The following is a 26128-nucleotide window of genomic DNA, read 5'->3' on the forward strand; positions in this document are numbered from 1 at the left end:
GAGGTGGCAGCAGGTCATTACCTGAGCATATTTCCCTCCCAATGGCAATGTGGCTTAGGAAGAGAAGCAGCTAAAAGCAAAGAAAACTAATGGCTTTGGCAGCTCTGCCTGCAAAAGCATGGGGCTATTAGGAAAACTACAATCCCCAGGTGTACCTCTATGTCATGTCCTAAGGCTGTATGTGACAAGGCCAGGTTGTCTCTGTCGATCAAGCTGGAAGAGGGCCGAACCTGGCCTGACATAGCATGAACCTGGGATACCAAGCCTTCTGGGAATTTTTCATCTACACCTGGCTGATTGGCACCCCCGGGCCTCCCGGGTGGTGTCACACAGGGTTATGGTTGCAGGTGTGCTTGTGTAAATGTGTGTGTACACATCTCTGCTACAAGAAAAATTCTGGGCTGTACAACAGTTGATTGAAGAGTGGCTTTAGCTTTAAATAATAATTTTAAAAAGTAGCTTTATGTTTTTGACATAAGTAGAATTGCGTTCATCTTTAAAGGAAAATCATTTTTGTTTTAATTAGGCTTAGGTGCAGTGACACCAAAAGTAATTATAAATCACCATTGTGTGCTCATGAGTCGCAACCAGGCCCTGTTGAGGTTAGAGACACAAGGGAACACCCAGGTTTAGCCCAAAGTCTGATCCAATCATTGGACAAATATGGGAGTGGCAGTAAGCTGTTTTGTTAACAAGGGTACTGTAGCATTGACAGCATGTCTGCACAAAATGTGCAAATATGCACACCCATTTTGACAACTGCATCATTACAAAATGTCATGCTGGCACAAACGCAACTGCTAAGGAATGAATAAACAAATTAAAACCTGCTGAAATTTGAAAAGATATTATTTTGGAAAATAGCCAGCAGAAATACCCCCATCAACTACTCAAGTGAAGGATTCTGGACCTGTTATTCTCTAGCTGACATGCGACAGAGTAATTGCTGTCTGGGCAAGAGGGGAGGCAGGGTAGTGGTGGGGGCTGCTGGGCCTCCTGTCCAGCCATCTCAGTGTTCACTGGACTGGTCCGCCTCCCGTTCCCCTCCGAGAGCGGGGCTTTAACGCTCACCCGTGTTCCCTGGACCTTCCGGACCACATCGAAGGATGATCAAGGAAAGGAATGGGTGGAGAGGGAGGTCACCACCGGCTGAGGGTGGCCAGGGTCAGTGGCATCCATTCACCCCTCTCCCCCTGCAGGGCCTTTCTCTCTCATCTGCCTGGATGGGTGCCCTCTCTGTGGGGCACAACACGATGAGAGGTCCTGGCTCCGCTGCCGTCTCTGCCTTTCATGTCTCCATATAGGGCAGTGGTAGATAGACGCGGAGGGGGAGGACGAAGGAGGGGGCAAGCTACAAATGTCACCCATAAGGGGGGATTTAATTAAAAATGACAGGGGCTGGCGCTGGAGAGTGCAGCCACATATGTGCGGAATTTGGGCGCAGTGAAAGCAAGTGCCTATGATTTATAATTCAAGTAATGCTCCGCACTCCTTTTAATTCTACGGCCAAAGAAAAAAACTATCAAAAGGCTGCCCTGTGAGGCTAATCCAATATGATATTTTTAAGGGCAGGCGGTCAATAGCTTTTTGAAAAGCCAGCTTCTCTGTCTCCCTTTCTGCTTCTCTCTCTCTCCTCTACTTGTCTGTCTTTCCCCGTCTCTCTCTCTGCTCCTGCCTCCTTTCTCTCCCCGCTCTACAGTACCTCACCCCACCCTCCTGAGCACAGACACAGAGCGGGCTGTGATAATGGAAACATCCCGCTCTCCGCCTCCTGTTTCTCCTGCTAAGCTCTGTGCGCTTGGGGGAAATTGATTGTCTGGCGAGCCGATCTGAACGCTTCCAGCTGATGGTAGAGCCAGTTAAGTCCTTTTTTATTGAGGGTATGAGGGATTTTTAATGGGATTCAATAGGAGTCGCATCAATGAACTGTGCAGCCACTCGGCATCTGCATGCAGGGGCTTTTTCTAAAACCCTCCTCGCCCTCTTATCCCAATGCTCTGCCACCCCACCTCCACTTTCTCTGACACACACACCCACACATACACATGCAGACAGGTTTTTGTGTAAAGGAAAGCAGATGCAAATGACAGAGCTCGCCTCTACCTTCGCTGCCACGTAATCCCCCTCCTGCACTTTTACTTACTGTCCATTTCAAGGGTGTATTCTTATATTCAGCTTCCTGTTGAGAGCCCTGTCATTTTACCCACAAACCCTTTCCATTCTGGCACAAACTTGGCCACGACCAATCAGTCATGGGACCTGCTCAGCATGGTGACCTGAGTGTGCCCACTTCTGCAGCCAGACCCACTGTCTGCTTTTCTGCAGCCTTTCTAGGCCCGGACAAACAATTGCCTTATTGAGGCCAAGTGGTGCACGATGGTGGAAATCCAACACTTGCCTCCCCCTCCCTCCAGTCCAAGGACAGAAAGGAGGTTATTATGTTCAAACATCCTCATTATGAACCTCAAGTCAGTCACTGCGGTAGTCCTTCAATCAAAGGGTTTAACAGGTGGAGAAGGAGAGGGAGTGACAGGGAGAGTTAGACAGAGAGGGTCAGCGAGAGGGAGGGCAAAGGGAAAGCTGGAGACTGTTCTTTTTCTCTATTGATTTGAGTCCTGACTCCCACTGGCTGCTCTTCAATAAAGGACCTTGAGAGGAAGTGGGCTAATCCTGCAAAATTGGAAGTAGGGAATCGATTAAGAAGACTGCTGAAGACTCCTTCCATTTCTCTCCCTTCCTCTTCATCTTTACCTTCACTAATTTTATTTTCACAATTTCTCCTTCCCCCTCCCCCTTTCACTGTGCCTCTTTCTCTAAAACCTCATTAGCGATTTGTGGTTGGTTCACTAATCTAAAGAGCTAACCCTTCCAAATGCACCCAAGGCTTTGTTTATCTCTCTGTTCCTCCCTGTTTCATGCACATCTATACACCTCCATATCCACACAGACTAGAAAAAACAACAAAAAAAGTCTGAGTACATATATTATACAGTCACCTTTTTGTTTATGATTCTTCTCTCCTCTGCATAAGGAATTTGGAAAGTGATGCTGAGCGGAAGAGTAGCTAATTGGACAGTGAGGAGCTGAAAAAGAATTTGGGCAGTGCTTCATTTCTTCGCCAATCAAGAGTTTCAAGCCTTTCACAGGGCTAGTTAAAGGCTTGATACAATGCTCCTCTGATGAAGAAGCCCAGATCCTTCTATTTCCACTAAGCCTTTGTAAGCTTGGGTAAAAACTGCAAGGTTAGTACTCCCCTGCTCTCCATCCGCCAGCCTTTTTAATCAGCTTGAGGTCGCTCGTAGCCCTGCCATGTAAACAAAGGCCAATAAAGAGTCTAGGAGTGTTAAATAAGCAGGAAAGACCTTTCCTCCACTTGTCAGACAAAAAAGGCTTATTCAAAGCTTCAGCAAAGTTAACGAGAAGTTCACCTTCCAGAGGCCTGACCGCTGCAGCTCTCTCTAATCCCAAACTGGTTAGAGCTAGTTTCGCCAGCACTCTTAGCGGTTTTCAGCCCTGGCTCATCTCTGTCCCTTTACACCATTTTGTGGGTGGACAGAGGGTGGTGCTAGGGAGCAAACAGAGCAGCTGTCACACTTTACATGCGGCCGGCACAACCAGGGCCAGACACTGTAAATGTTTACAGACCCTCAGGGTCACCCAGGGCCACTGAGGCACGTTAAACACTGTCTGTTCGGCCCTGTTGCCACGACTGCACAATCAGCACTGCTAAACAGCCTCCCTCACAATGAGTAGCCAAACAACATAGCATTCCAAGGCCTAAGTGCAAAGTGAATGAAAGTGTTTAGAATTCCTCAGAGTATTGAGAGAAAATAGTGCCAACAACAGAAACTGAAAAGTCTATTTTTTGTAACTTCTCAGTTAGGGTTAACAACAAGTTTCTGTCCTTCAGCATGAAGATCAAACACAAACGTCGTTCTCATTCCACTGCTTCAGGCAAGAATTCCTGACCTCCATCGCACCCTCTCTTTGTTAACTTACATTTCCGTCCAAGGGCTTGTGGTGGCTCCAGGGTCTTGCTGGCACACACTGGGTGCTGGGGTTGAGGGTTTTGCCTCCTCTGCAAACAGGCCAGCATGGCGAGGTGGGCACAGTACAACAGCCGGGGGAGTTCTGCGGCCAACCTAGAGTAGAAAAGGAGCAAGAGAAAGAGAAAAAGAGGAACACTGCAGTGAATTAAGCAGGATGATTCGAGGTCATGGCCGTGTCTCGTAAGGCTGCAGGAACTCACTCTGGGCTAGATGGGCTAGGTTTCTCACTCACGATTTAATTGGTAAAGCATGCCTACGGCTGCCTGCCCCTCAGCTGTGTGTTGAATGATAAACACACACCTGCATCGGGGCACCACAGTTGACACGGGTTCAGAGCACAGTCCAGGCCAGTCACTCTGCAGCTTCAAACAGCACATCCACAAAGCCATTCAACCGCATCTCCTGTCCATGAAACCATCGTCAAAACAAACACACGGGCTCACACACAAAGTAGCAATACTCAGGCACACTGAGACACATTCCTTCCAGGCCAGTGTGTACGTGGTGATTGATGGCGTTATCTATGGACAGCTAAAAAAAAAATAAAAAAATAAAAAATGGGAATGCTGAGAAAACAGCAGTCTGCCTGCAACAACTTAACATGCAACAGCTCTGGGGGACTGTCAGGAAAGGCCTGGGGGGGACTGAGTGGTGTCTGCATGTATGTGTAGCCGTGTGTTGAACCGTATGGTTGCATGTGTGTGTGTGAGCAAATGCGATGGGCTAGGAGGGGGAGACTGCCAACCGTACATCAGGGCTAGTGACGGCACTAATCAATCTCCCTCTAGGCTATAAATCTCCAGCTCTACACTTCCATTTTTCCCCCACAGCCACCTTCACTCAGGAACAGGGAAGCAGTTGCTGCTAGTTTCTTCTGAAAAAGCCCATCCTAGTCCTAGTGGAAAGCACAGGACACAGTTTTACATATATTATGCAGATACAGGTTATCATTCATTAGAAACTTATGAGTGTCAATGATGACTGATTACTTCTACTGGTTTTATAGGTCAGATGAAAACAGCTAAAGCAAACCGCTGAGGTTCCAGAAGTGATTTTATATGATAAGGATCGAGATTCACTTCACCATTGTTTACTCAGCAGATACCGTTCATTTCCTGGAACCACACGCTCTCGCTGTATTGAACACTTTTGCAGCCCAGTCTCACCTACAATGGATAATGGCTGTGTCTATAAAAAGGATTGTGGCCTTAATCTTAGCTCAGCCTGTGTTTGAATGTCTTGTCCAAAATGCATCAATATAAAACACTATTGTTTCCATCTGGGCTGGTCTCCTCTCATATTAAAACAAAGAACAGAGGCAAATATTTCATCTATGCTGTCAGCGCCAGCGTCTCCCGCCATGATGCGTGGCAGATTATTGAAAAATGATTTCTCATGCGCCTGTCACAGGCTTGTCCCCTGTTATTTATTTTCTCAGTGAATCACTAAATGAACATTTAGCCACCTGCCATCAGTCCATTACTTAGTTTTATAGATTATCATTTTAATATGAAAGAATGCAATTACAATGATTACAAGATAAATTAATGGCAGCAAAGCGCCGGCTCCTGTCTCATTCATTTAAAGAATAAAGCAAAACACAGACCAGCAGTGAAAATCGTCAAAAAATTAAACCAGTCATTGAAGAATCCAAACAAATCAAGCTTGTAAATGACCCAATGTTCCTGTAATATTTGACCAAAGTGAAAAACCATCATCTAAAGCAGGCTACGTTATGACAAACACTTACAAAGTCAATTTTGTAACTTTTATTGAATATCTGTGACAATGACTTCCAAATGCACAAATGCAAATTTGTGCTACGTTATCTGGCCTTAAAACAGAACATCCCCAGCACAGTTTAGGTGAAAAAGAGGAAAATTATAGACAAAATCCTTCCTCTAAGTTTGGCAGTAATTAACTTTCGATTTGTATTTACAGGTGTATTTGTATAAACTTGTGAAATTCCCCACATATATTTTACCTTTTAAAAACAGGAGATTTAAGAAGTGCATCCAAATGTTCTACAGCCATTTAGCTTTTCGAATGATTCAAGCAAAATTTGATTAGAAGTGTGAGGGTGGAAAATGCAGAAAGGAACTACGATATGCAAACACATCTAGCTGCCTGTAATTAACACTGAATGACTTCCCTGGTTTGAATAGGCAATGATCAGAAACAGGTGTTAAATGCATCCTCCCCGCCCAGAATGCAGTCTTTCACCCATAAAAAGCCTTTTAAAAAAATAAAAAAATAAAACAGTTTTAAAGAAATTACATTTGACCTCAGACCCCGAGGCTTGTATAATGCACTTAACACTCGCATGTATTTTTAAAGCATTTTAGAAGCAGCACAAAACAACTCTTTTAGCCTGTCGGTGTGAAAAGGGTGTTCACTAAAAATGCATCTCTCTAATAAATATGAGTAAACTGCATCTTTAGACTCCGAAGACTCCACTCCCTCTTCCTCTCTCACACACATTTGCAGTGAAGAGAGGGGCCACTCTCTGTCTCGCCAGGTGCTTGAGCAAAAAAAGGTCGCTTGCAGTGCCATTTCCTCTCACACACAGGCAGGCCTGGCCTAAACACACTGGCACTTTGAGCTCATTACTGGCTATTCACATAATCCTTTCTCTGTGTCCTCGCTGTGAGGATACTAATTTCACAACAAGCCCATCCTCACAGTCCATTTGTTCAAAGATAGTGGTTGAGAGAGTGGAAAGGGACACATGGTGTAGATTGAGACTAAAAGCTAGTCTTAACGGGGGATACCGCCACCGCTTTCCCCTCTCTGAAATAAAAGACAATCGTCTAACTACCCTCCATTTTTCTCCATTTGCTGCTCACCAAATGTATTCGGAGGCATTATACTTGCTGAAAGAGACCCTCTTTTTTTCAATTCAATTTCAAGAACCAATTTTCCCCTATTATTGCCGTTAAGAGAGAAGCCGAAGGTGCAAGTCTTCAGCTTGTTTGTCATGTCCCTCTTTTCCCCTCATCTCCTCCCATTAGGTTATTGTACTACTTAGCAGATGTCTATCAGTGGCAGGAAATAATCTCCAAACTAAAACCCTGTGATCCATCGTCCAGCTGCCCAAAAAAACAGCCTGTCTTCCTGAGGTCAAACCCCGTGGAGCTGCTGAAGAATGTGCGAGCACACACACTCACTGCCCCCCCCCCCAAAAAAAACCCACCTGCACTTCACTCACTCATCAAATCCACTCACAGGTCTCCTATTACACCAGTGCAGGGATATCTCAAAAGCCAGGATGTCTATCGGCTCTTTCTCGTTCTGCTAACGCTGCTGCAGGGTTTGCAATGGGGGCGGAAGATCAGTCCCATGAGATGAGGGAATAAGCCGGAATCAAGAGGCGGTGGGCTTGGCAGAGGGCTATTTCTTAGTTAAAAGGTTCTTAAACTGCAGAGGAGATCAGAAGAGATGGCTCCCTGCGCCCAAAGCTGTCTGCTCAGATAAGCATCCTGCCAAGTGCGGGGTGTAACAGGGTGGTCATGGATGAATGAACGGTGTGTGCGTGTGTTTTTTGAGGTATACATGTTCCAGGTGAAAGAGAGAGTGAGGCAGCTGATACCCAGGACATGTCCGTGCTAACAGGTTTTCATCTTAAAATTAAAATGTAAAACTTTTGCGGCTTTTTGCCTAACATCCAAACTACTTTACCTTTTTTTGGGGGGCACTGAAAACAGAGATTTTATTTGAATTTAAAAACTCTCAGACTGTGTTTTAGTCTGAAGTAGAGAAACGATGTTGGAGACAACATGTGCAGTTTGATTTGAGTCCTCGTCTGATTCATCACGCTGCTGTCACATTACGCTTTTCATCAGTCTTGACTACCAGCGGTTATTTTAACACGGTACATCAGGTGTTGCTGACCTTGATTTCTGTACCATCAGAAATCAAGATCAGCAATGTGCTTATCATGCTGGCTCTATGTGCCGGTGGCATGCAGTGTTCATTTTTTCAGGAGTTTATTTATGAACAAAGGTTATTTCTTTGCTGGTGCAAAAATGCTGATCTGGTTATAAATATAAATACATTAAAGTTAAAGTAGCCTCAGGGCCGGGTACTTATGGCTCTAAAAATATATCTCAAGCGGCAAAAACTATCCAAATTAAATGCATGTCCAACCTGAACTGTTGGCTTACTGTGTAATCAGATGGGTGCTGGTTTAAAATACGTTTGCATTAAATGTGAACCGCACTTCTGCAGCTGTTTGTGTTTAAACAGCATTTATCATGTGTAAACTCTTATTTACTGCTATATGAAAAGTTTATCAGTATCACAGGATTTACGCTCATATAAGCCAGTCTGCATCTCCAGCAGCAACATTCTGTATTAATACAGGGCACGCGTATCAAGACTGAAAGCTAGCATCTGGCTGTTGGGGTGATTAACAGGTTTGACTGCCATATCCAAAACCTAACTAAACTAGTCCGTGGCTCCTATAACTGTAACTGCTTTCTTGTAACAATTGATTGGAATAATTAACAATGTATTGATTGGATATCAGCCCGATTCTGACAAAAAGCTGCACTGGTTACGGCCATAATGGCTCCAATCAATCACTCGAGTTCTATTTTGTCCCGTGTTTACTACACTACACTACGCTTCAGCTGCAGCGCACTCGCTCTCACTCACTTACGTTCAGTGTAACACTTGCTGGGAAGCTTTTATTGCACTTACAGCAACATAACTTCTTGTTGTCAACTCTGCTTCTATTATTTCACTTCACCTGTGTAGAGTGAAACTGCTTCCTTCCTTCCCCGAAGAAACAGGTGAAGTCGTAAGTGATAGCCATATACAGAAGCTTATTTATCATAATTTTTTGTTCTCATTTTAATACTTTATTCCCACTGGGTTATTATTATTATGATCATTGTTTTACTAAGAAATACTGAAACAGTAAATTTATATTCTTGGATGTATCTTATTTAATTTTCTTGTATTCAGTGTGTTGCAAAATAAAGGTTTGTAGTATGATACAACATCAGCACCGCTATCTGCGAGAAGCTGATTTCATGTTTTGCCAGTGTTAGCGGGCAAAATAAACTATTTTCCAGCTCTAGTTAATGTTGCTGTTGTTACCAGTTTACAGAAAACTTCTCATCAAGCTTCTACAGTTAATCGTCTTAAGCGTCAGCAGTGAAAATTTCCCCTCCCAGCAGTGGTTCGGGAGCCTGGCAGACAGCCTCGACAATAAGCGGGGGGCGTGGCTTCAGCCTAATTGAATGGTGACCCTGCAGTCTCACTATGGGACGCCCCATGCAGTGCTTTTAACAAGCTGCTGTGTCTCCCCTCTTAATAAGCCCAAACAAGTTAATCCAATCGACACACTCAAACCCTTTCTTTTTCTTTAACAAGGCACTGCCTCTACCCCGTTAATCCCTGGCTCCCCCCTTCTCCGTCACCATACCGTCACATGAATGGAGGGAGAGTGAAAGGCTCCATTAGGGAGGACTGGCAGTAAACCCCTTTCGGCTCGGCACTTTCCACACACCAGCATTAAATTATTTGCACTCATACTGTATATTCAAACACCCACTCACTAATGCTCACATGTATCCGACAAAAAAAAAAAGGGGTCTATTTGGATGTGGCACACAATGAGAGGGTTATGTTCGCCGACCCTGATCCACATAGACAAACCAACAACAAAACCACACACAAACAAAAATTCTGAGGGGACGTTTGCCGACAGGCACGCACTCTGGGACATGAAAAAGGCATTGTTAACAAACCCTCCCAGCTCCACAAACAACAGCCACTGATTCCCTAACAATACAAGCCCCTGGATGCACTCACCCACCAGCTCTGTACAACCTCACACCAGCGCGATAAATAACCTGCACAACAAAAGGCCATTGTGTGTAAAAGCCAACAGTTTGGGCATTATTGCCATGATATACAGTGTTGGAATAACATATTGGCAGCAGAGCCTTATATATAATAATGCAGCATGTCACAGTTATTGGGGCTTATACGGCCTTGTATGCCGAGCAGTCATATTTATAAGAGGTTTCCCTGCAGATGAAGGGCAACTTGGCAAAAACACTCAGCTGTTAGCTTTCCATATTCCAGTCAGCTTCAATAGCTTCGCCCATGGGATGAAGGGTGAGGAATGTCTGGCAGTCCAATAGCAGCGAGTCGTCTGTCATCTCTAATCAAAACACGCATGCCTAGACTAATGTCAAGCCTATAATAGCAATGAGGACTAATTGACTTCACAGCCAACTACTGCATCTTTGTGCTGAGCTACGTTTCATTAGTGCTAAATAACAGCCTCACGAAGCATTGAGCTGTTACGTGGCAACTAAACTCCAGTGTTTAAAAAAGAGGAAAAGAGACTGAAGTTCAGAAGATAGTAAATGTATGTCCACACAGACTAAGGAGCATTTAAACCAGTTATGAGTGGACATATTAAAAATACTCTCATTTCTCCAAATGAACTGCAATACGAGAGTAAAATCTGAAGGTGGTTCAAGTTGACTTGTCAGGCAGTGTTTCCACCAGTTTGCGCTCCTATTCTAGGAAGGTGCACTGACAGACACCTGCCTAGAGGTTGTTAATGTTTACCATTTGCTGGGTTTAATGTCAATTATTATAAGTATGAGATCTAACCAAGCCGTGCAATCTTATAATCAAGCTGTAAATTCTTCCTGATCTTGTTCTGAGAATATTACACAGCAGGCTGTAAAAGATTATTAAGACTTTTTTTAAGAATGTGTCTATTTTCCTGACTTATTTGGCAAATCCCGTTTAGTCATTTTGCATGCACATCAAGCTTCATTTGTCTTTTCAGACTGTTTTTAGCTGCGAGAACTTGTTTTGTGCCTCCCTCATAGTAATTGCTTAATAATCACACTTGATTTGGTAAGTCACATTAGTATTCGAAATACTGGTGTTGTGTCAACATCAGCACATTAATTTGCAAAAGGCAACACGCTCCCTCAAAAACCTTACCCAGTATCGTTATTATTTTCTATTTTTTAACAAAATCATCAAGGTTGTTTTATCTTAAAACATAAATATTTAACATTTCTGGATAAGAGGATCCACTAGCCTTTAAACATACATCAACTCAAAGATGAGATGTGAAACAATATAATCAACAACAGACCAAATGCTCAAAGGAAGGCATCGTTTTATAGATGGACTTTTTACCATAATTCTGACAATAATTCATGTTACAGTGTTGGACGGTATTGATCCCCCCTCACAACTTTTGTTCTTCGCTATAATGCACTCCACACTTGTCACGTTAAAGACGGTAACATTGTATTGATTGCAACACGGTATATTACACTCTTGTAGAGAGATTTATTCACTAACTGTAGGGTTGGCGGTGTGATCCCTGATCACTTGCTATAATGTGTTGTTTTTCACTTACACCTCACAGAGAAAATCTCCGGTTTCAAGAGATTTTCACTCTCATAAAAGAAAGTAACCGTCAATAAAATAACTGACATTCATCTTACATTTATTTGACTTAATACAGTGCTTGGGATGCATGCCAGTGCTTTGTATTGACTTGAATTGTTATATCACTAATCTCACTTTTCTGAAGCCTACATATTTTTTCTTGTTTCAAGAAACCTTGCTAAAGCATCTGTACTGGCAGATAATTAGACTTATTTCTAGTGGGAATTCTTCTCTAATCAAGAATTTAATTCTTATATTTAGTTATTTATTTGTTTGTTGTTGCCGCGAGCAGACCAGCTCGCATAGTTCGGCTCACTCTTTGCACCTGCAGCTGTTCCTGCACATGGAGTTCATAACATGCTCCGCTGCCTGGTAAGGTTTCGAAATAAAAAATGTCCCCACATATCCGAAACATTGTAAAGCACGGCCAATCCGAGCTAGTGAGGACAACAATGTATAGTGCGCCGCAGTACTAGGAAGCAATCAGTCTCCAGTTCTCAGAGGTATTACCTGTGCAGCTTTCGGTGGGACTTACCAAAGCATTAGTCATGTAAGGCTTAACATTACTGCTCTTTTTACACCTACAGAATGAGTGATCACCGCGGAGCTGTTACAGCAAGCCAAGCACGATGAGTATGACCTTCACATCACATGTGACAGTGAAGGGGCCTTGAGCACCGAGGGGTTAAGGACATTGTTCTTGACAGAGTCTGCCAACTTGCGAAACGGTTTTCTTTTCAACAGGCCTGAGAGCTGAGACAGTTTCTTCAGCCTCGATAAACATGAGTAAAATGTAACTGAAATATATCTAATCAACGGTTAATGTATTCAAATAATAAATCATTAAGGGAAATGTGAATATATACCAATCAGATACATTTCATTTGAACAGATTTTATTCAATTTAACATTTTACTACACAGGAACTGTAATTTTGGGCATAATTTGAGTTTAACGAATTCTGACCGTGCTTACTGATCAAACAGTAAGAGTTTGTGTTGATTGAAGGGTTTGTTTATTTTGTGTAAACAACAGTACAAACGGAATACCGTTTTAGCCTTTAGAAAAGCGTCCTTTGCACTAATAGCCGACCGGGAACCTGCCCTCATTCATTTCAACCAATGTACTCTTCCAAAATGACAGAGTCCCTGCGCTCCTGCTCAAGCCTGTGGGGGACTTTGAGCAATGAGAGTGTGGCTTAAGATTGTCAGACAAACCACAGTGGAAACACATCCTGTTCCCCGCTTATTGTCTCAGCCGTTGTTGTTTTTTGTTATATTGTTTTACAAAGCAAAAGGATCAGTTGTTGTTTCATACCACTTTCACACACAGACCCAGCTAAATGATTATCGAACAATGTAGAGGCCGACTGTAAAGTTGATCCTGAAAAACACAGGGCAACTGAAATGGATGATCTTTAATTAACTAAAGTTTAATCACACATTCAAACTGCATATCAATCCAAAACAAACAAACAGAATGCTTCTCCATGCAAAACCCAGGAAGCATGTCCAAATATAAACCAGCTCCCTCCCTGCTAACTTCAGCAATATGTGAAAAAAACAAAGATTTTTTTGGTTTTAATGCTGGGATTTCTGTTTTCCTCCATAAACCTTATTACACACTGTTTGTAAAGCATTGTTGATGTTGCAAAATTTCTTATCCCAATGTGACACAATCCTTTATTGTCCCAGACAGGTCCATTCATGGCTTAACACAACAACAATAAAACAAGGGCTCTTTTTTCCCCCCTTTCTAACCATCCTATAGTGGCTCACTTGAATATTCAAATGTTCATTGTCTTTTCTGCGTTTTGTTCATTGTTTGTTGTGCTGTCATTCCTCAGCTTGGCTCCTGAACTTCAAAGAAAGGCTTATGTCAATTTATGATGAAATGGAGTGAGCAGGCGAGAGGCAAGACGGAGAGGGAACGAGCGAGAGAGAGAACCTTCATGCAAAACGGCCCTGCCTCAGAATGTATGCTTATTAATGGGTGTTCAATAAATCAATGGAATATAATTAAATTCAAACAGTGTGATTTCTTCTCCGACTCCAAATATCACTCTCTCTGCAGGGCCTAAGGTGACCCCAATTCCCATGGTCCAAAGGACAACTCCGCTGTCTTTCACTGGAGGGTGTCACAGATCCAATACTAAGTCATGCATAACATTAGCGTGTTTTGAAGCCCACAAGGCAATCAAATAGTGCACCGTTGAAATGTTGACACTGATCTCATTTGATATATCTCAAGTGTGACAAAGCCATTTTTGCTCTGCTGGATATTAAAGACTTTAAAAGAGAGGATGACACGAGTGCTCACAGCTAGTTTGGAAAAGGAAACAGGCAGTTTTTGCCACATATTTTCTCCGTATTGCAGTTTATATCGCTGAGGCTCAGCAGTCTCTCTTTTACTCCATAATGTGTGCCATCCAGCTGTTGTCATCTTTTTCCCTCTCGAAGCTGGCCCCGACCATGCCAGCAAAGGGAATCCAATTGGACAGAGTGGGAGGTGAGTCTGCGGTTGGTAATCACCTGCTGGCTAAAGGCACAGATGGCACAAACATCAGCAAGATGTTCATGCAGCAGCGATCCAAGAAGTCTTTCTGACAGGCTGACAAACAAATACAGAAACCTGAGAAACCCACAGGAAGCTGAGGAAGCACTGCAAGCAGGTTTGATGCAGAAAGTTGGCAACCTGGGAGTAAGTGAGCAACCTGAGGTGCCAAGCACTGATCCCTGTGCTGTTTTCACAGGCAAGATGCTGATTGCAGATTGTAATGATTTAAAAATTTAGACTCTTTGCTCAACAAGAGTAGCCTAATAACGTACTGTGCTGTGAGCCGATGGCAGAGTTAGCAGCACTCATGCAGGCTGACTTCTTCTTCCTCTGTGATTTTATTTAGCAGACCAAACACTTGCATTCTGTTTCAGGTTTTAGGACTGCACTTCAACGAGAACACGACTGTAGTACATCTGTTAAGATTTCTCCCTGAGCTGCCATGACTTCTCCTGACACGCTGGAGAGAGCCCATTTAAGTTTTCACTAGGATTAACAGGCGATATATTTAACTACAACAGTTTGCACAAGCATGCAGCTATCGCTCCAATCAGGTGTAAAGCCTGTTAGCTCTTCTCTCTCAGCTCTGGATGAAGGAAGTTAGACGAAGTCATTTAGTTTATTGATGTTGCTGGCAGAGATTTTTTTTTATTTTATGGTAGTCAAGGCTCCCAACACATCAAACATATCAGAGTAAAAAGGCCCCAGAGACATCCCTCTTCTTGAAGACTCCCCAGCAGATGAGCTCCTTCTGCTCTCTGTGTTACTGCTTGGTGCCGTGGTTTGTCCTTCACAAGAGACAGGTAACACTGCCAAGACCCAGTAATTAGTGCAGATGGAGACTGTAATACTCTCTTCCCCTCCCTGCAGAAATGCCAAGGGAGGCAATCTATAAATTCCTGCATATTAATGCAATTTAAAACCACTCCAGACACCTTGCTGGAGGCATGTGATAAAAAGGGTGAAAGCCAGACTATGGCACAGAGCTGCGGATATGTCGCTGACATCAGTACCGTCTCAGCAACTTTGTGACCTAACACAAACCGGAATAGAGTCCCAATCTGTCTCCTTTCTTGGAAAAGGCTTTCCAAATCCTGACCTTAGGCCTTACAACTGGGTCTCTATCAATAATTAAATGGTAATCTAAAAACCCATTTTAGTTAGGTCATCTTTCTGCGCCATTGTCCCCGCTTCTCTTCTTCCTCCGTCTATTTTTTCCCGTCTTTCCGTAAGATCTAGTTAGAGATTCCATTAGCATGAGAAAGCAGGCTGGTAATTGTCTTCACCCTACTGAGTGATCCCTGGATAGAGGATTAGGCAGTGAGAAAGCCCCATTTCAACTTGGAGCACAGATGCTGCCCACAGCCACCCACTCCAGATTAGATTAGACTGTGGAGGGATGAAACCAACTGGTAACTTCAAGCAGCATTAAACAAAAAGCGTGGACAGGAGGTTAAAACCAAACTTTTGTTCACCTTTCAGCACCAGCTGTGGCCACCTTGTTTCCTTTTCTCTCTCTGTGTCTCTCTCTCAGTCTAGTCTTTTTCAAAATTTCTCTTTTAATCTACTAATATGCTTTTCTGTTGAAAATGGGGATTGTGGGAAAGGCAGCTTATAGTTTCTCTCTCTGATATACACAGAGTATTTAGAGCTGAATCTCCCTAAATCATCCCCCTGGGCCACCCTGTCCGTCACTAATCTGCACGCCACCACCCACTCATAAGGAGGTGTCACATTTCTGGCACTCCTCCATGGGATATAAGCACTTCAAACACCACAGCTTCTCCACTTGACCTTTCCACGGAGATGATCGATTAAGCCAGTTGGATTTATTCCATAAACAGGCAACCATTACATCAGAAAGGCGAGGAATTTACCTCTGAGGCAGAACTTAAAATCCATATAAGCTTCATGAGGATTCCAATTTTTATTGGCTTTTTCAATCCACGTCTTGGAGAACATTAATAACCACTGAGCTTTTTCGGGAGGCTGTTACCGTATCCGAACCGCAGCAGTTCTCCGGCTGTAATTATCGAAGCAAATCACAATGACAACAGAGTGAAATTCAACCGCTATCTGTACTCCATAAACCTGATGATGCAGGAAAACGATTGAGCTCGCTGCACTGCCGGGGTAGTACGAGGCGCATTATAAAACAAGGGGAAATTTAGCCCTGAAAAATTCAACGCCGCAAATGTGGCTTCCTTCTTTTAAAAACATAACAAAAAAACAGAAAAGGAAACAAAACACAAACTGATACTTCTTTAGTTTGCTGTTTAGGAGGCTCTGCAGGGTAAACAAAGGAGTATAAGCAACAATAAAAGCTTTATTACACTCAGCAGAAACTTTATTAGGTACACCTGTGAAATCTAATGCAACAGCTCTACCATAAATTTGTCTGGAGACTCTATTATGTTGCACCCCTCACATTAACCGGGCTGAAAGCATATAAGGAACAATGTAGTCTAGCTCAGGTGTTGGGCTACATCAAAAAAGTGTAAAAGTAGACTTAAGGGTGGAGCTGCTGAACTGCATTGCATAAGACTTCATTGTCTCTAGTGAAGAAGAGCTACAACCCTGTAGCTTTCTTGTTTTTATGCTTGAATACCTTTTGTATGCTTTCAGTACAGACAAGAAACAATCTGAAGTGAATCAACAGGGTGAAGACACCTAGTAAGATGAAAAGTATTTCGGTGGCAGTACGCTCGAGTTAACAAGCTCAAATTTCATTTGTGAAAGTTAAAACAGGAAATCTAAAACCGCTTTCATTTAGCCAGAAAAGCAGAGACCTCCATCGAGGAGCTGGACTCCTCCTGTTAGTGATCACAGTAGCCAGAGAGCTCTGCTTCAGCTCTGAGGGACTCCTGCTCTATGGTAATCATATCCTATTTGAATAATGAGGCAATACCACCACTCCTGCTGCCCATTCCCCCTGCATCCTTGACTGGAGTCTTTGATAGACACTAATTCTAGCTCCATCTATAAAGCTCCTCTCATGCATTTTTAATAGAATCTATTACTTTAGGATTAAATTATAAAAGACTGTCCTCCTTAAATTTTTAATAGTTTGCATAATTGGTATCAGGGCCTGAATGCGGACCATAAAAACCCAGTTTGTACAGGGCTAAGCTGCAGAACGAGTTAGACGAAAGCACAAAACACTGTTGCACAAAAAGTGCATGGCTATATGACACTATTGCATGCAAGCACACATCTGCACACACATCTCAGCATGCATGTGAGCGAGGCTTTTACAGCTTTGGTTTCACTGTCGCTGTGAATACGATGGCGCGACCTCTGAGGGAAGGGCACAATAAGGTCAGGGACCACGAGAGATACTCTTGGCTGCTGAGCTCCTGAAGCAGCCTGAGGCAGGGGGAGTCACTTGAAGGAAACTGGAGACATGAACCAGGTGTCCACAGACACCTGCTGTCAAAGATGTGACCACAACACTCACCAGGGCAAACAGCAAAAACTACTTAGCAGGTTTACAACCTCCCTTTGTCCCCACAGTCACTGATAACTGTGTTCAGTCAGCGTAAATGGAAATGTATTTCCCCTCTCTGTTCCTCGTCGCAGGCAGATCAGCCACAAGTTAAATGTCATCTGCGCTCTCTCACTCTCTACATCTCTAGCTCGGCTCCTTCCAATAGCAGACAGAGCATACAGGAGAACAAATGTGTCTGAGACATCGCCTCCAAACTAAAGCCCCCTTAGAAATCTATGCACGTCACCAGTCCCCAAATTAGCACCACAGGGACACCCTCCTCACCGCCCCCGCATGCTAGCGGCAGCTCTTTGGCATATCTGTACTGGGGAAAATATTTCACACTGTATGAATTATTAAGTGAGGGGCCAGTGCTAAGCAGTGTGGAGATAGACCAGTTATTCACAGCTCTATTGGGACGGATGCGTCGGAAACCCGGGCCGCTCGCCTATCAGATCGTTTGTCACGAGCAATAGACAATTTACAATGAGAGAATTTTTCAATTTATTCGTTCTGCTGTCACTGCACTTTTCCACCTCCACTCATTCCACTCGACAACCCCCCCTCCTTTAGTTCCGTCTCTTCTGGTTGAGGGGGCTCCATGCCCGAACCACCCGCGCGCTTCTCAGTCTGATACTGTTGCTCACTTTGTCTTCTGCGAGGGGAAGTCTGGGAGTGTAACACATGCGTAGAAGGCACGAGGAGAGGGACTGTGCTGCTTTAATCATCTTAACTGAAGTAAAGGTGTGTTAAGGACATGCTGTGTTACCTGAGGGCTCTAGGTGATGAAGCTGATCTGTGGCTCTGTGACAGGGGAAAGAACAGGAGACTAGGGGGGAAGATGCTTGGCTGTGCCTCTTCAGAACTTTTTGAGTACTTCAGAACTTTTTTTTTGTCCCTGTGTGATAGGGGCAAAAGAAAGAGTTAACTGAACCAAACTGCAAGTCAACAGAAAAGAACCTTACAGAATGCATAGATGTGACAAATACTATGATTGGACCTGTGTTGTAATAAAAGACTTAAAAAGAAAAACACATCCAGAAGGATTTTTTTTTTTAAGTTAATGAGAATCTTCTTCAGGAGAAAGAAGAGGATCCCACCGGGCATTTCCTCTTTCACTTAAGTGGAAATGCCAAATAACAACTCCCACACAGAAAGACAGAAGACCTCAGCACAAACGTCTGGCAGAATGCAATTTTACCATTAATTACCGAAGGTGAACCAGCTGTCAAAACAGCCACACATTTCGTTTTTGTTCACAAATACCCTCCGTTAAAGAGGATGAACTGCAGAACAGACCATGCCCGAAAGCCCAAAGCAGTACTCTTGCACCATTTCATGTTTCCAAACCTTTAAAAAAAAAAAAAATAGATTCTGTCTCTCTAAGCTGAATATACAAGAGAAACAGAACATTACATGAGCAGCTTTGTTGGTCTAAATGCTTACGGAGTGCACTGAGAGCAGCAAAGCAGCCCAGAGTGTTTCTTTATCGGTGATGTCCTTTGAAAACCTGATGCAGACGGGTTGCACTGAATAGGTCTTGATGTGAAAGGCAGAGATGTTAGATAAATGTGCTCATAGCCAAGGCCTTTGCCCTCTTCCCGATGACGCGTTCTTTTACTCAAATACCTACTCCCCCTTTACATGCAAGCACACACACACACACACACACACGGAAACACAGACGAACAGTGCCAATAATCCCACTGAGGGCAGCATTTGTTTGGGGACAAGGTGACCCTGTTGCCTTGGGGCCTGTGAACAGGCACAATGAAGGCCTCTCATCCTGCACACACCCAGCTGGCTGTGTTGGGCTGACGATGGGTGGAGAGGTGAAGGGGAGAAGGGTGGGGTTGTGAGAGGCATCGCAACACCCTTCGTCTGCAGTTTTAAAACTCCATTCAGGAAGCCCCCCTGAGATAGCTCTTTTCACACCCTTCACAGACGGAGCAAAATCCCCGCTTGTAACCCAGAGTCACGCAGTCAACAGATGGAGCTGCTATTGAGTGAAGGATCGCGGCAGCAGAGGCGGCTCCCCATCCATCCCCGCTGGAAACAATGGGGCAGCAGGTCAAGAGTGCCGTCTCCAGGAGGAGGGGTCAGGGAGGAGGGGCGTGCTTCGACACAGTTGAGCTATGCGAGCGCTTTGAAACCGGAGGAACTGAGAATCTTTTGGGGTAACGGACAGAGGGGAGGAGGCTCGCGGCTACGTGCAAGTCGCCAAGTTCCCGGGGATCAGGCTCAGGTGGAGGAGGATTGCGTGTGAATCTGGGACAGCAGTGTTTGTGTTTAACCTGCAAACAAGAACAAAAAGACATCCCTATGCACACACATTTGCCTGTTCAGAAGAAAACACAGACTTACAGTTTAACATACATTCCAAGGACTCGCACTTATACTCGCTCATCTCGTTGCAAACACAGCCACGCGTAAAGAAAAGCGGACCTCATTTTTGATCAAAAAAGAAAAGGAAATACAGAAAAAAAAAAAACTCAGTGCAATGATGCTTTATAGACAGAAAGGCGAGAAAACGATTGAAGTGCCCCGAAGACATTTTTTTCCATAAAATACTAATGTGTATACTTTTAAAGTTCGTGTCAAGTATTACAAAAGTGGGTCAGAGAGCTTTCTAGTTTTGAAAGCACACAATTAAAAAGCAAACACTTCTATTCAACTATTCCTTATTGTTCAAGCTCTCAATTTTCTCACAGAAGCATCACATAAGATCAAAGTTCCAGACTAAAGCTTATATAAATAGTGACACTAAAGTGCTCTGAATTTATTAATGTTTTGTGTGTGTGTGCTTTTCAAATGTACCGAGTTAACTGTGTGAACCACAGAGGAAAACTATGAATAGCTACATGCTGAATCGCTCATGTGTGCGTGCATGCACAGGTGCATGACCACACAGATCAGAACAAAGCACTCGTGGCTTGCTTTACAGGGGAAAGTATATCCATTTTCATTGACCAGAACTCTGGCTATTATTTTGCTCTGACCTGGAAGTCAATTAGTCAGCTAGGTTGCACTGCCTCGCTGGATTTCTATGACTGGAGCAGAGACAAAGACACAATCAAGGTATACAGTGATCCCACAATTTCAGTCTCTTTTATATGGCATGAACATTTCTGAGGGAGAGAGAAGCCAAAATACTGCTGCCACATGCTCCTCATCCTTGAAAGGTTTGGTTTATGGGGCCATTTTGCACAGGAAGGAACTCATTATAAAGCAGAGGGTGTCAAGAGCATTGCAGCAATTCTCCATTAACATCCACTTGACAAGAAAGTGCAAAAAAAAGAAGAAAAAAAAAGAAGACTTCCTATCACTCGGGATGTTCACAAATCGCACCTAATTAAACACAAAAGCCTAAGTCCATGAAATCAGAGTGCAGAAAGCCATTTGAAGACAGAGGTGAGAGAGAGCGTTTTCTTGGTGGCAAGAAACATACATTGCAAGGAGGCCACAATTTCATTCATGTTTGCGTCTCCTTCAAACAAATTGTCAGCTAAGTACACTGGGACAAAGGGCTGAACTGTTATTCTACCTTCGCTAGGTCACATCACAATACATCAATGGGTTGCCATTTCAGAATATGCTGCTGTTATGCTATTTGAGCCCAGAATTGAAAAAAATAAAGACTATTCCAACCATGCTGAAAAGGATCAATAAGCGCATAGAAAAAGAAAATGGCCATAAACACAGAGGCTTTTATTCAGAGTGCCACAATGTAGATGAAAGCACAGAATGCACCTGGAGAGCGAAGCTGAAAGAGGCAGAAGACAACAGAGCCCACAGAGTTATCAGGTGGGTCCAGAGAGCGTTATCTATATTCAGACCTCGGGATCATCCATCTCCGCAGCACCTATTAGAGTTCTAATATTGTAGGTTTTAAGGAGGCTCTGCTTTCCTGCCACAGTGAGACAGATTCAGCACTGTTGCCCCCTTTCCCTTTTCAGTGTGGTCTCACAAGGTCCTCTTGGTTTTCTACAAACAATACTGCTGGGCTGCGGCCCTTATTTAAAAGATTAATAGGATGCTGTCTTGGCAGAGAAGCAATCAGTGAGGTTTCTGTGACAGCAGAAAATGTGTGAAAACAAGGGAAAGAGGAGAGACCATTGTCACGGTTACCAACTGGCTGCTGGAGCTCAATTGAGATAGCTGTGGCTTTCAAGCCCAGCTGTCAATCACAGCAGCGAGCATCAATGGGGTAAATTTAAATGATAAAACGATAAGTCATGAGCAGGCGATTTCGCTGTCATCAGGACGGGGGCTGCTTCAGAGTAACTCACTATGGGTGCAGAGATTTCACTGCAGCCATATGGAATTTGGTTTTGCATCGAGTTGCTGGCTTCACCCCTCAATCATGACAGAATGTGTAATCACCAAATGTCTTCCTCTCAATCCCTGTTACAATTGGCAGCACAGTGCTGCCACTAGAGATGGGGGAACAAAATGGAAAGCTGACTAAATGACAAGCTTTAAGTGACACTTAATTTGAGATACCCCGGCATTCTCTCAGCTCCAGTAAACAGGATCTATCAAACTTCGCCCACAGACTGTATGACTCCGCAGCTGTCTGTGGGGAGAGGCACAGTATGCCTGAGAGGCCCCCAGCTACTAAGAGTGATGATAAAGAAATCAAATCCTTAATAGTTCCTAAAACACTCCAGAAGAGCTATAGGAACAATTAGCACACTTTCAAAATGTGTACATTTGCATTGTCTGTGTGTCTCGAGGATTTTCGACCTCTGACGATAAGCATAGACTGTATAAAAAAGATGAACAAGGCCACTGGTTTGTGCACTCCCTAAATGCTGATCATATCATTTTTTTGAAATCAGATATTACATATAAGGTGTGGATCTGACTGAAAAATCCAGGGACACTGCTGGCCACCATAAAGCATAAACTTGACGTTAAAGCACGCTAAGTATAACGGAGCCGTAACGTATAAAATTCACATCTTCTTGTATAAATAAGATTTGAAACCAGCGACTGACACCAAAAAACAGCTGGAAAACTGCTAATCATGGTCACAGATCAAGTGAGAAGTCGGTTTGTTTACCCACAGACTTTATACAAACAGACTTCTTTTTCCACCCCAAGAAGTCGCCCCCTGCTGGCCATTAGAAAGAACGTAGAGTTAGAGCAACTCTGCATTGGCCTCACTTTTCAGACCCAGAGACTATGTCCATCTTTTATTTACATTCTGTGCAACAAACCCATTAAAAAAAATTAAATTAAAAAAAACAACAAAAAAACAATACTTGGAGGTCATATCACACAACGTACAAGGCACATCTATAACCACACATAGACACACAGAGATACACAGAACCTCTGTTATCAAATGCCCCTAACTGTTCAAAAAGTTATTTAAAACCCGTGTAACAGAAGCTAATGACAGCCTTAGAGGAAATGACAGAGTAGGGAAAAACACAAGTGAGCTGGTGAAGAAGTGAGAGAAAAACACTTAACAGCTGTTTTCTCCCTTCTTCCCTTTGCTCATCCCAGGAGAGAGTTCCACACGATCTCCCTGATCCTAGTTTGTGGCTGACAGAGGGGACCGCAGATCTGTTCATCTCCCCACTCACATGGCTCTGTGCGTCCCCCCCCACCCCCGCCTGCCTCGCCATCGTGCTCTGATGCCAAGAGGGAAAGATGGTAGAGAATGAGGAGGGGAAGCGGGAGTGGGGGGGGTCTACATCAAGGAGAGACTCTCCCAGTGGGTTCTCGTCAGTTCCAGGCCATTGCACCTTGTTCGCTGGGATTTTGTTTACACACACGCACGCACACGTGTGCACAAGAACTCACACACACATACATGCGGAGGCAGATGACTATTAATGGATACAATAATGCAGAGTCGCTTTTCAGTTTTTTTGGGCTGCACAGTCACGTGTTTTGTTTTTAACTACTGTTGTGACAACAGGAAGCTTCAGCGGCAGATCACTGTAAGTCACTGACAAAGAAAAAAATAATACAACAGTCTGAAGCCTCGCAGAGCTCATTTAAGTGGCACAGAAGCAGATGACATTCAATCAAAACCCAGTGATACGGTTGATGTGGTCAGCGGTAATGTGTAGCCAAAAGGCCTGACACACTTCCACGGTCTTCGGGGACAAGCGGGGAACGGCAGGCTGCCCTTGTGTGTTCAGTCTCTACAGATGTTGCCTTGGAGAGCGGCTGACTGGTGGGCTGCCGTGACAGCTGGACAGCTGTTCTATAGATGCAGCTACAGAAGCATGGCACTGAGATTGAGGGGGAGGATAGGGATGTATGTTTAGTTTATCTGTATGAAGTTCCCAGGACATACGAAGCTGTCAATTTTAGCATTGGTGCATGAGCCCGGATAAGAAAAGATGGCACCGAAGAGGATATGGAGAAAGAGCACAGATGGGCAAATATCAGTCGCGGCTGACGATCTATAAAGAAGCTCCAATAACAAAACAGATTTTTTTTTTTTAAGTGTAGATATAATACGTCAATCCAGAAATGAACAAATACACCACCAACTGGCTATGCGAGCGCAAGACAAAGCATTTAATTTGATCCACAAGGTCTGTTTAAGCAGCCGTGACTTTTTATCATCATAAACAAGTAAAAGTTTAATATGAACTTCACAGGCGTGTTCAAATGATTCAAATCTCATGAAAGAGGAAAGGAAAGAAAAAAAAACTGGGAAGATTAAAAAAAGAAGAAAGAAACAGAAACAGAGAGAATAACTGGCAGATAATTTAAAGGACTCTGGAATTTGTGCCAACACCGAGGCTGCTGGTGATGAAAGGCAGCTTAAATTGGGGGTCATGTTCAGATATTACACCTTTACTCTGCCACTTAAAAATCCAGTAACCTAAATTCAAACCTGCAAGAGAACAGTGCGAGTAGACTGTATCTATTACAACAGAACTGCTTCAGACTAAGATCTGAAAAAACAGAACAGATGAAAAAAAAGAGCTGAAATGTTGGGAAACACTCTGCTGTATTAAATGTTGTCACCTGCTGAATAAACACACTGTAAATCATGAGTTAAATAGCTGGGACGGGTGCCAGTCACCACTGCCAAAGCTCGAATTTGTCCTTAGCGGGCCAGACTTTTCATTATACCATAAAAGGTCAGCAATTTGTTCAACTCAATAAAAAATGTTAATAAAACTAAGAGCTCACATGAAGCAGCCCTTGATAGCTTCTGGTCGCTCATCAGAAAACATGAAAGTGTGTGTCTGTGTATTTGTGCATCTGCACCGTCACCAGTGTGGCATTATGTCGGTCAAAGGTCGTACAGCGGCAGGAAATATAGCTTTGGCCTAGTCGTAATCCAGGCCAAACTCCAACAGCAAAAGCACATACAAACACTTTCCTACAAACACACATGAATGCAAGTGCAATTTTGCATTGCACAAAAGCCGGGAGTCGATAAGCACCACCACGCAAAAATCCCCAATTCCAGCTCACACCCTCCACCCTACTGTGCTAAATAAATGAAAAGCCCCATTATAATTATATATGAAATCTTTTAGAGGAAAAAAGTGATTACTGTGGATGCAAGTCTGGAAGTGGGTGGGGGTGGGTCATTGCTAAGCAACCAGTCATTATCCTCCAGAGTAGAGAGCGAGGTGACCGGCCATCCATCTAACTCCGGTGGCTTGCCTGGCTCCTGTGTACCCCCCCTCGCCCACACCACAAACACCTTCTCTTCCCCTTCTTTCCTCCGCCATTCACCCTCTCTGGCTCTCCCTCTTCCTTGCTCCCTCACTCTCTCTCTGCCGTCTCCCCGTCCGAATACAAACAGAGATAAAGAACGCTGCAATCGCTCTTGACACACAAATAGGTTAACACAATAAAGCCGGCTTTGCCTGGCTCACTCGAGGGAGGAAAGCAATTCCAGCAGCAGGCAGGAGGTAATAAAACAGGGCTAGGAGTGTGTGTATGTGTGCGTGTGTCCATACATGTCCTCATGTCAATGTTCCTGTGTTTTTGTATGTGAATGGAAGCAGGCACACAGAAGCTCTTTGGCCCCAGGGCCTAATATCCCAGGGATTTTCAACCCTTTCTTGACACAAATAATACCAGGAGAGAAAATGACAGAAATTCCAGGGTGCTCTGCCATTTAGATTAAAGGAATGGTGGTTTTATATTAACAGTATAGCTGACCTGCATGATCCCTATAAAAACATTCTCCTACGGGTCATATGGCGGCTCTTTTGCAAATGGTCTCTGCCTCGCATGGTTAAAATTCAACAAGTAAATTGAATGAGTTTTATCTGTGCAAGCCTCGGCTCACTCTCCCTGATGCGGCTGCCAGGCCTGGCAATAAATGATAAAAATCTCCAGAGTTTTATTAAATCGTGTTGCATTCACGCTGAACTCGGGGAAAATGGCGAGGTGGCTTCTGCAATTACAGTGCAGACCAGACAACATTGTTTTCTCCAGTCAGTGGAAATTTCATTACCTTACAGCAACCGCCTTAGAATTGGGTAATAGCCTCTTTTTGTCACAGACGTAAGCCGTCTGCGGGAGGTGTGACACCCCCTTAAGTGTTATCCATTTGCAACAATATGCACCAAGCCAGTCGCAGTCCGGATGCTGGTCAGCATAA

The 26128-nt window shown here is 43.7% G+C and overlaps 1 protein-coding gene across 1 annotated transcript in view; it reads right to left on the reverse strand.

Moving 5' to 3' along the window:
• The window catches only part of fam222aa (family with sequence similarity 222 member Aa), a 47435-nt gene that overhangs the window by 15211 nt on the left and 6096 nt on the right, over window positions 1-26128 (reverse strand). Inside the window, exon 2 of the mRNA XM_026186667.1 lies at window positions 4000-4142. Coding sequence (XP_026042452.1) covers window positions 4000-4096 — 97 coding nt within the window. The 5' untranslated portion in view covers window positions 4097-4142. The remainder of the gene's footprint in view (window positions 1-3999; window positions 4143-26128) is intronic.

This window comes from Astatotilapia calliptera, chromosome 12 (genome assembly GCF_900246225.1).
Source record: "Astatotilapia calliptera chromosome 12, fAstCal1.2, whole genome shotgun sequence".
NCBI lineage: Eukaryota > Metazoa > Chordata > Actinopteri > Cichliformes > Cichlidae > Astatotilapia > Astatotilapia calliptera.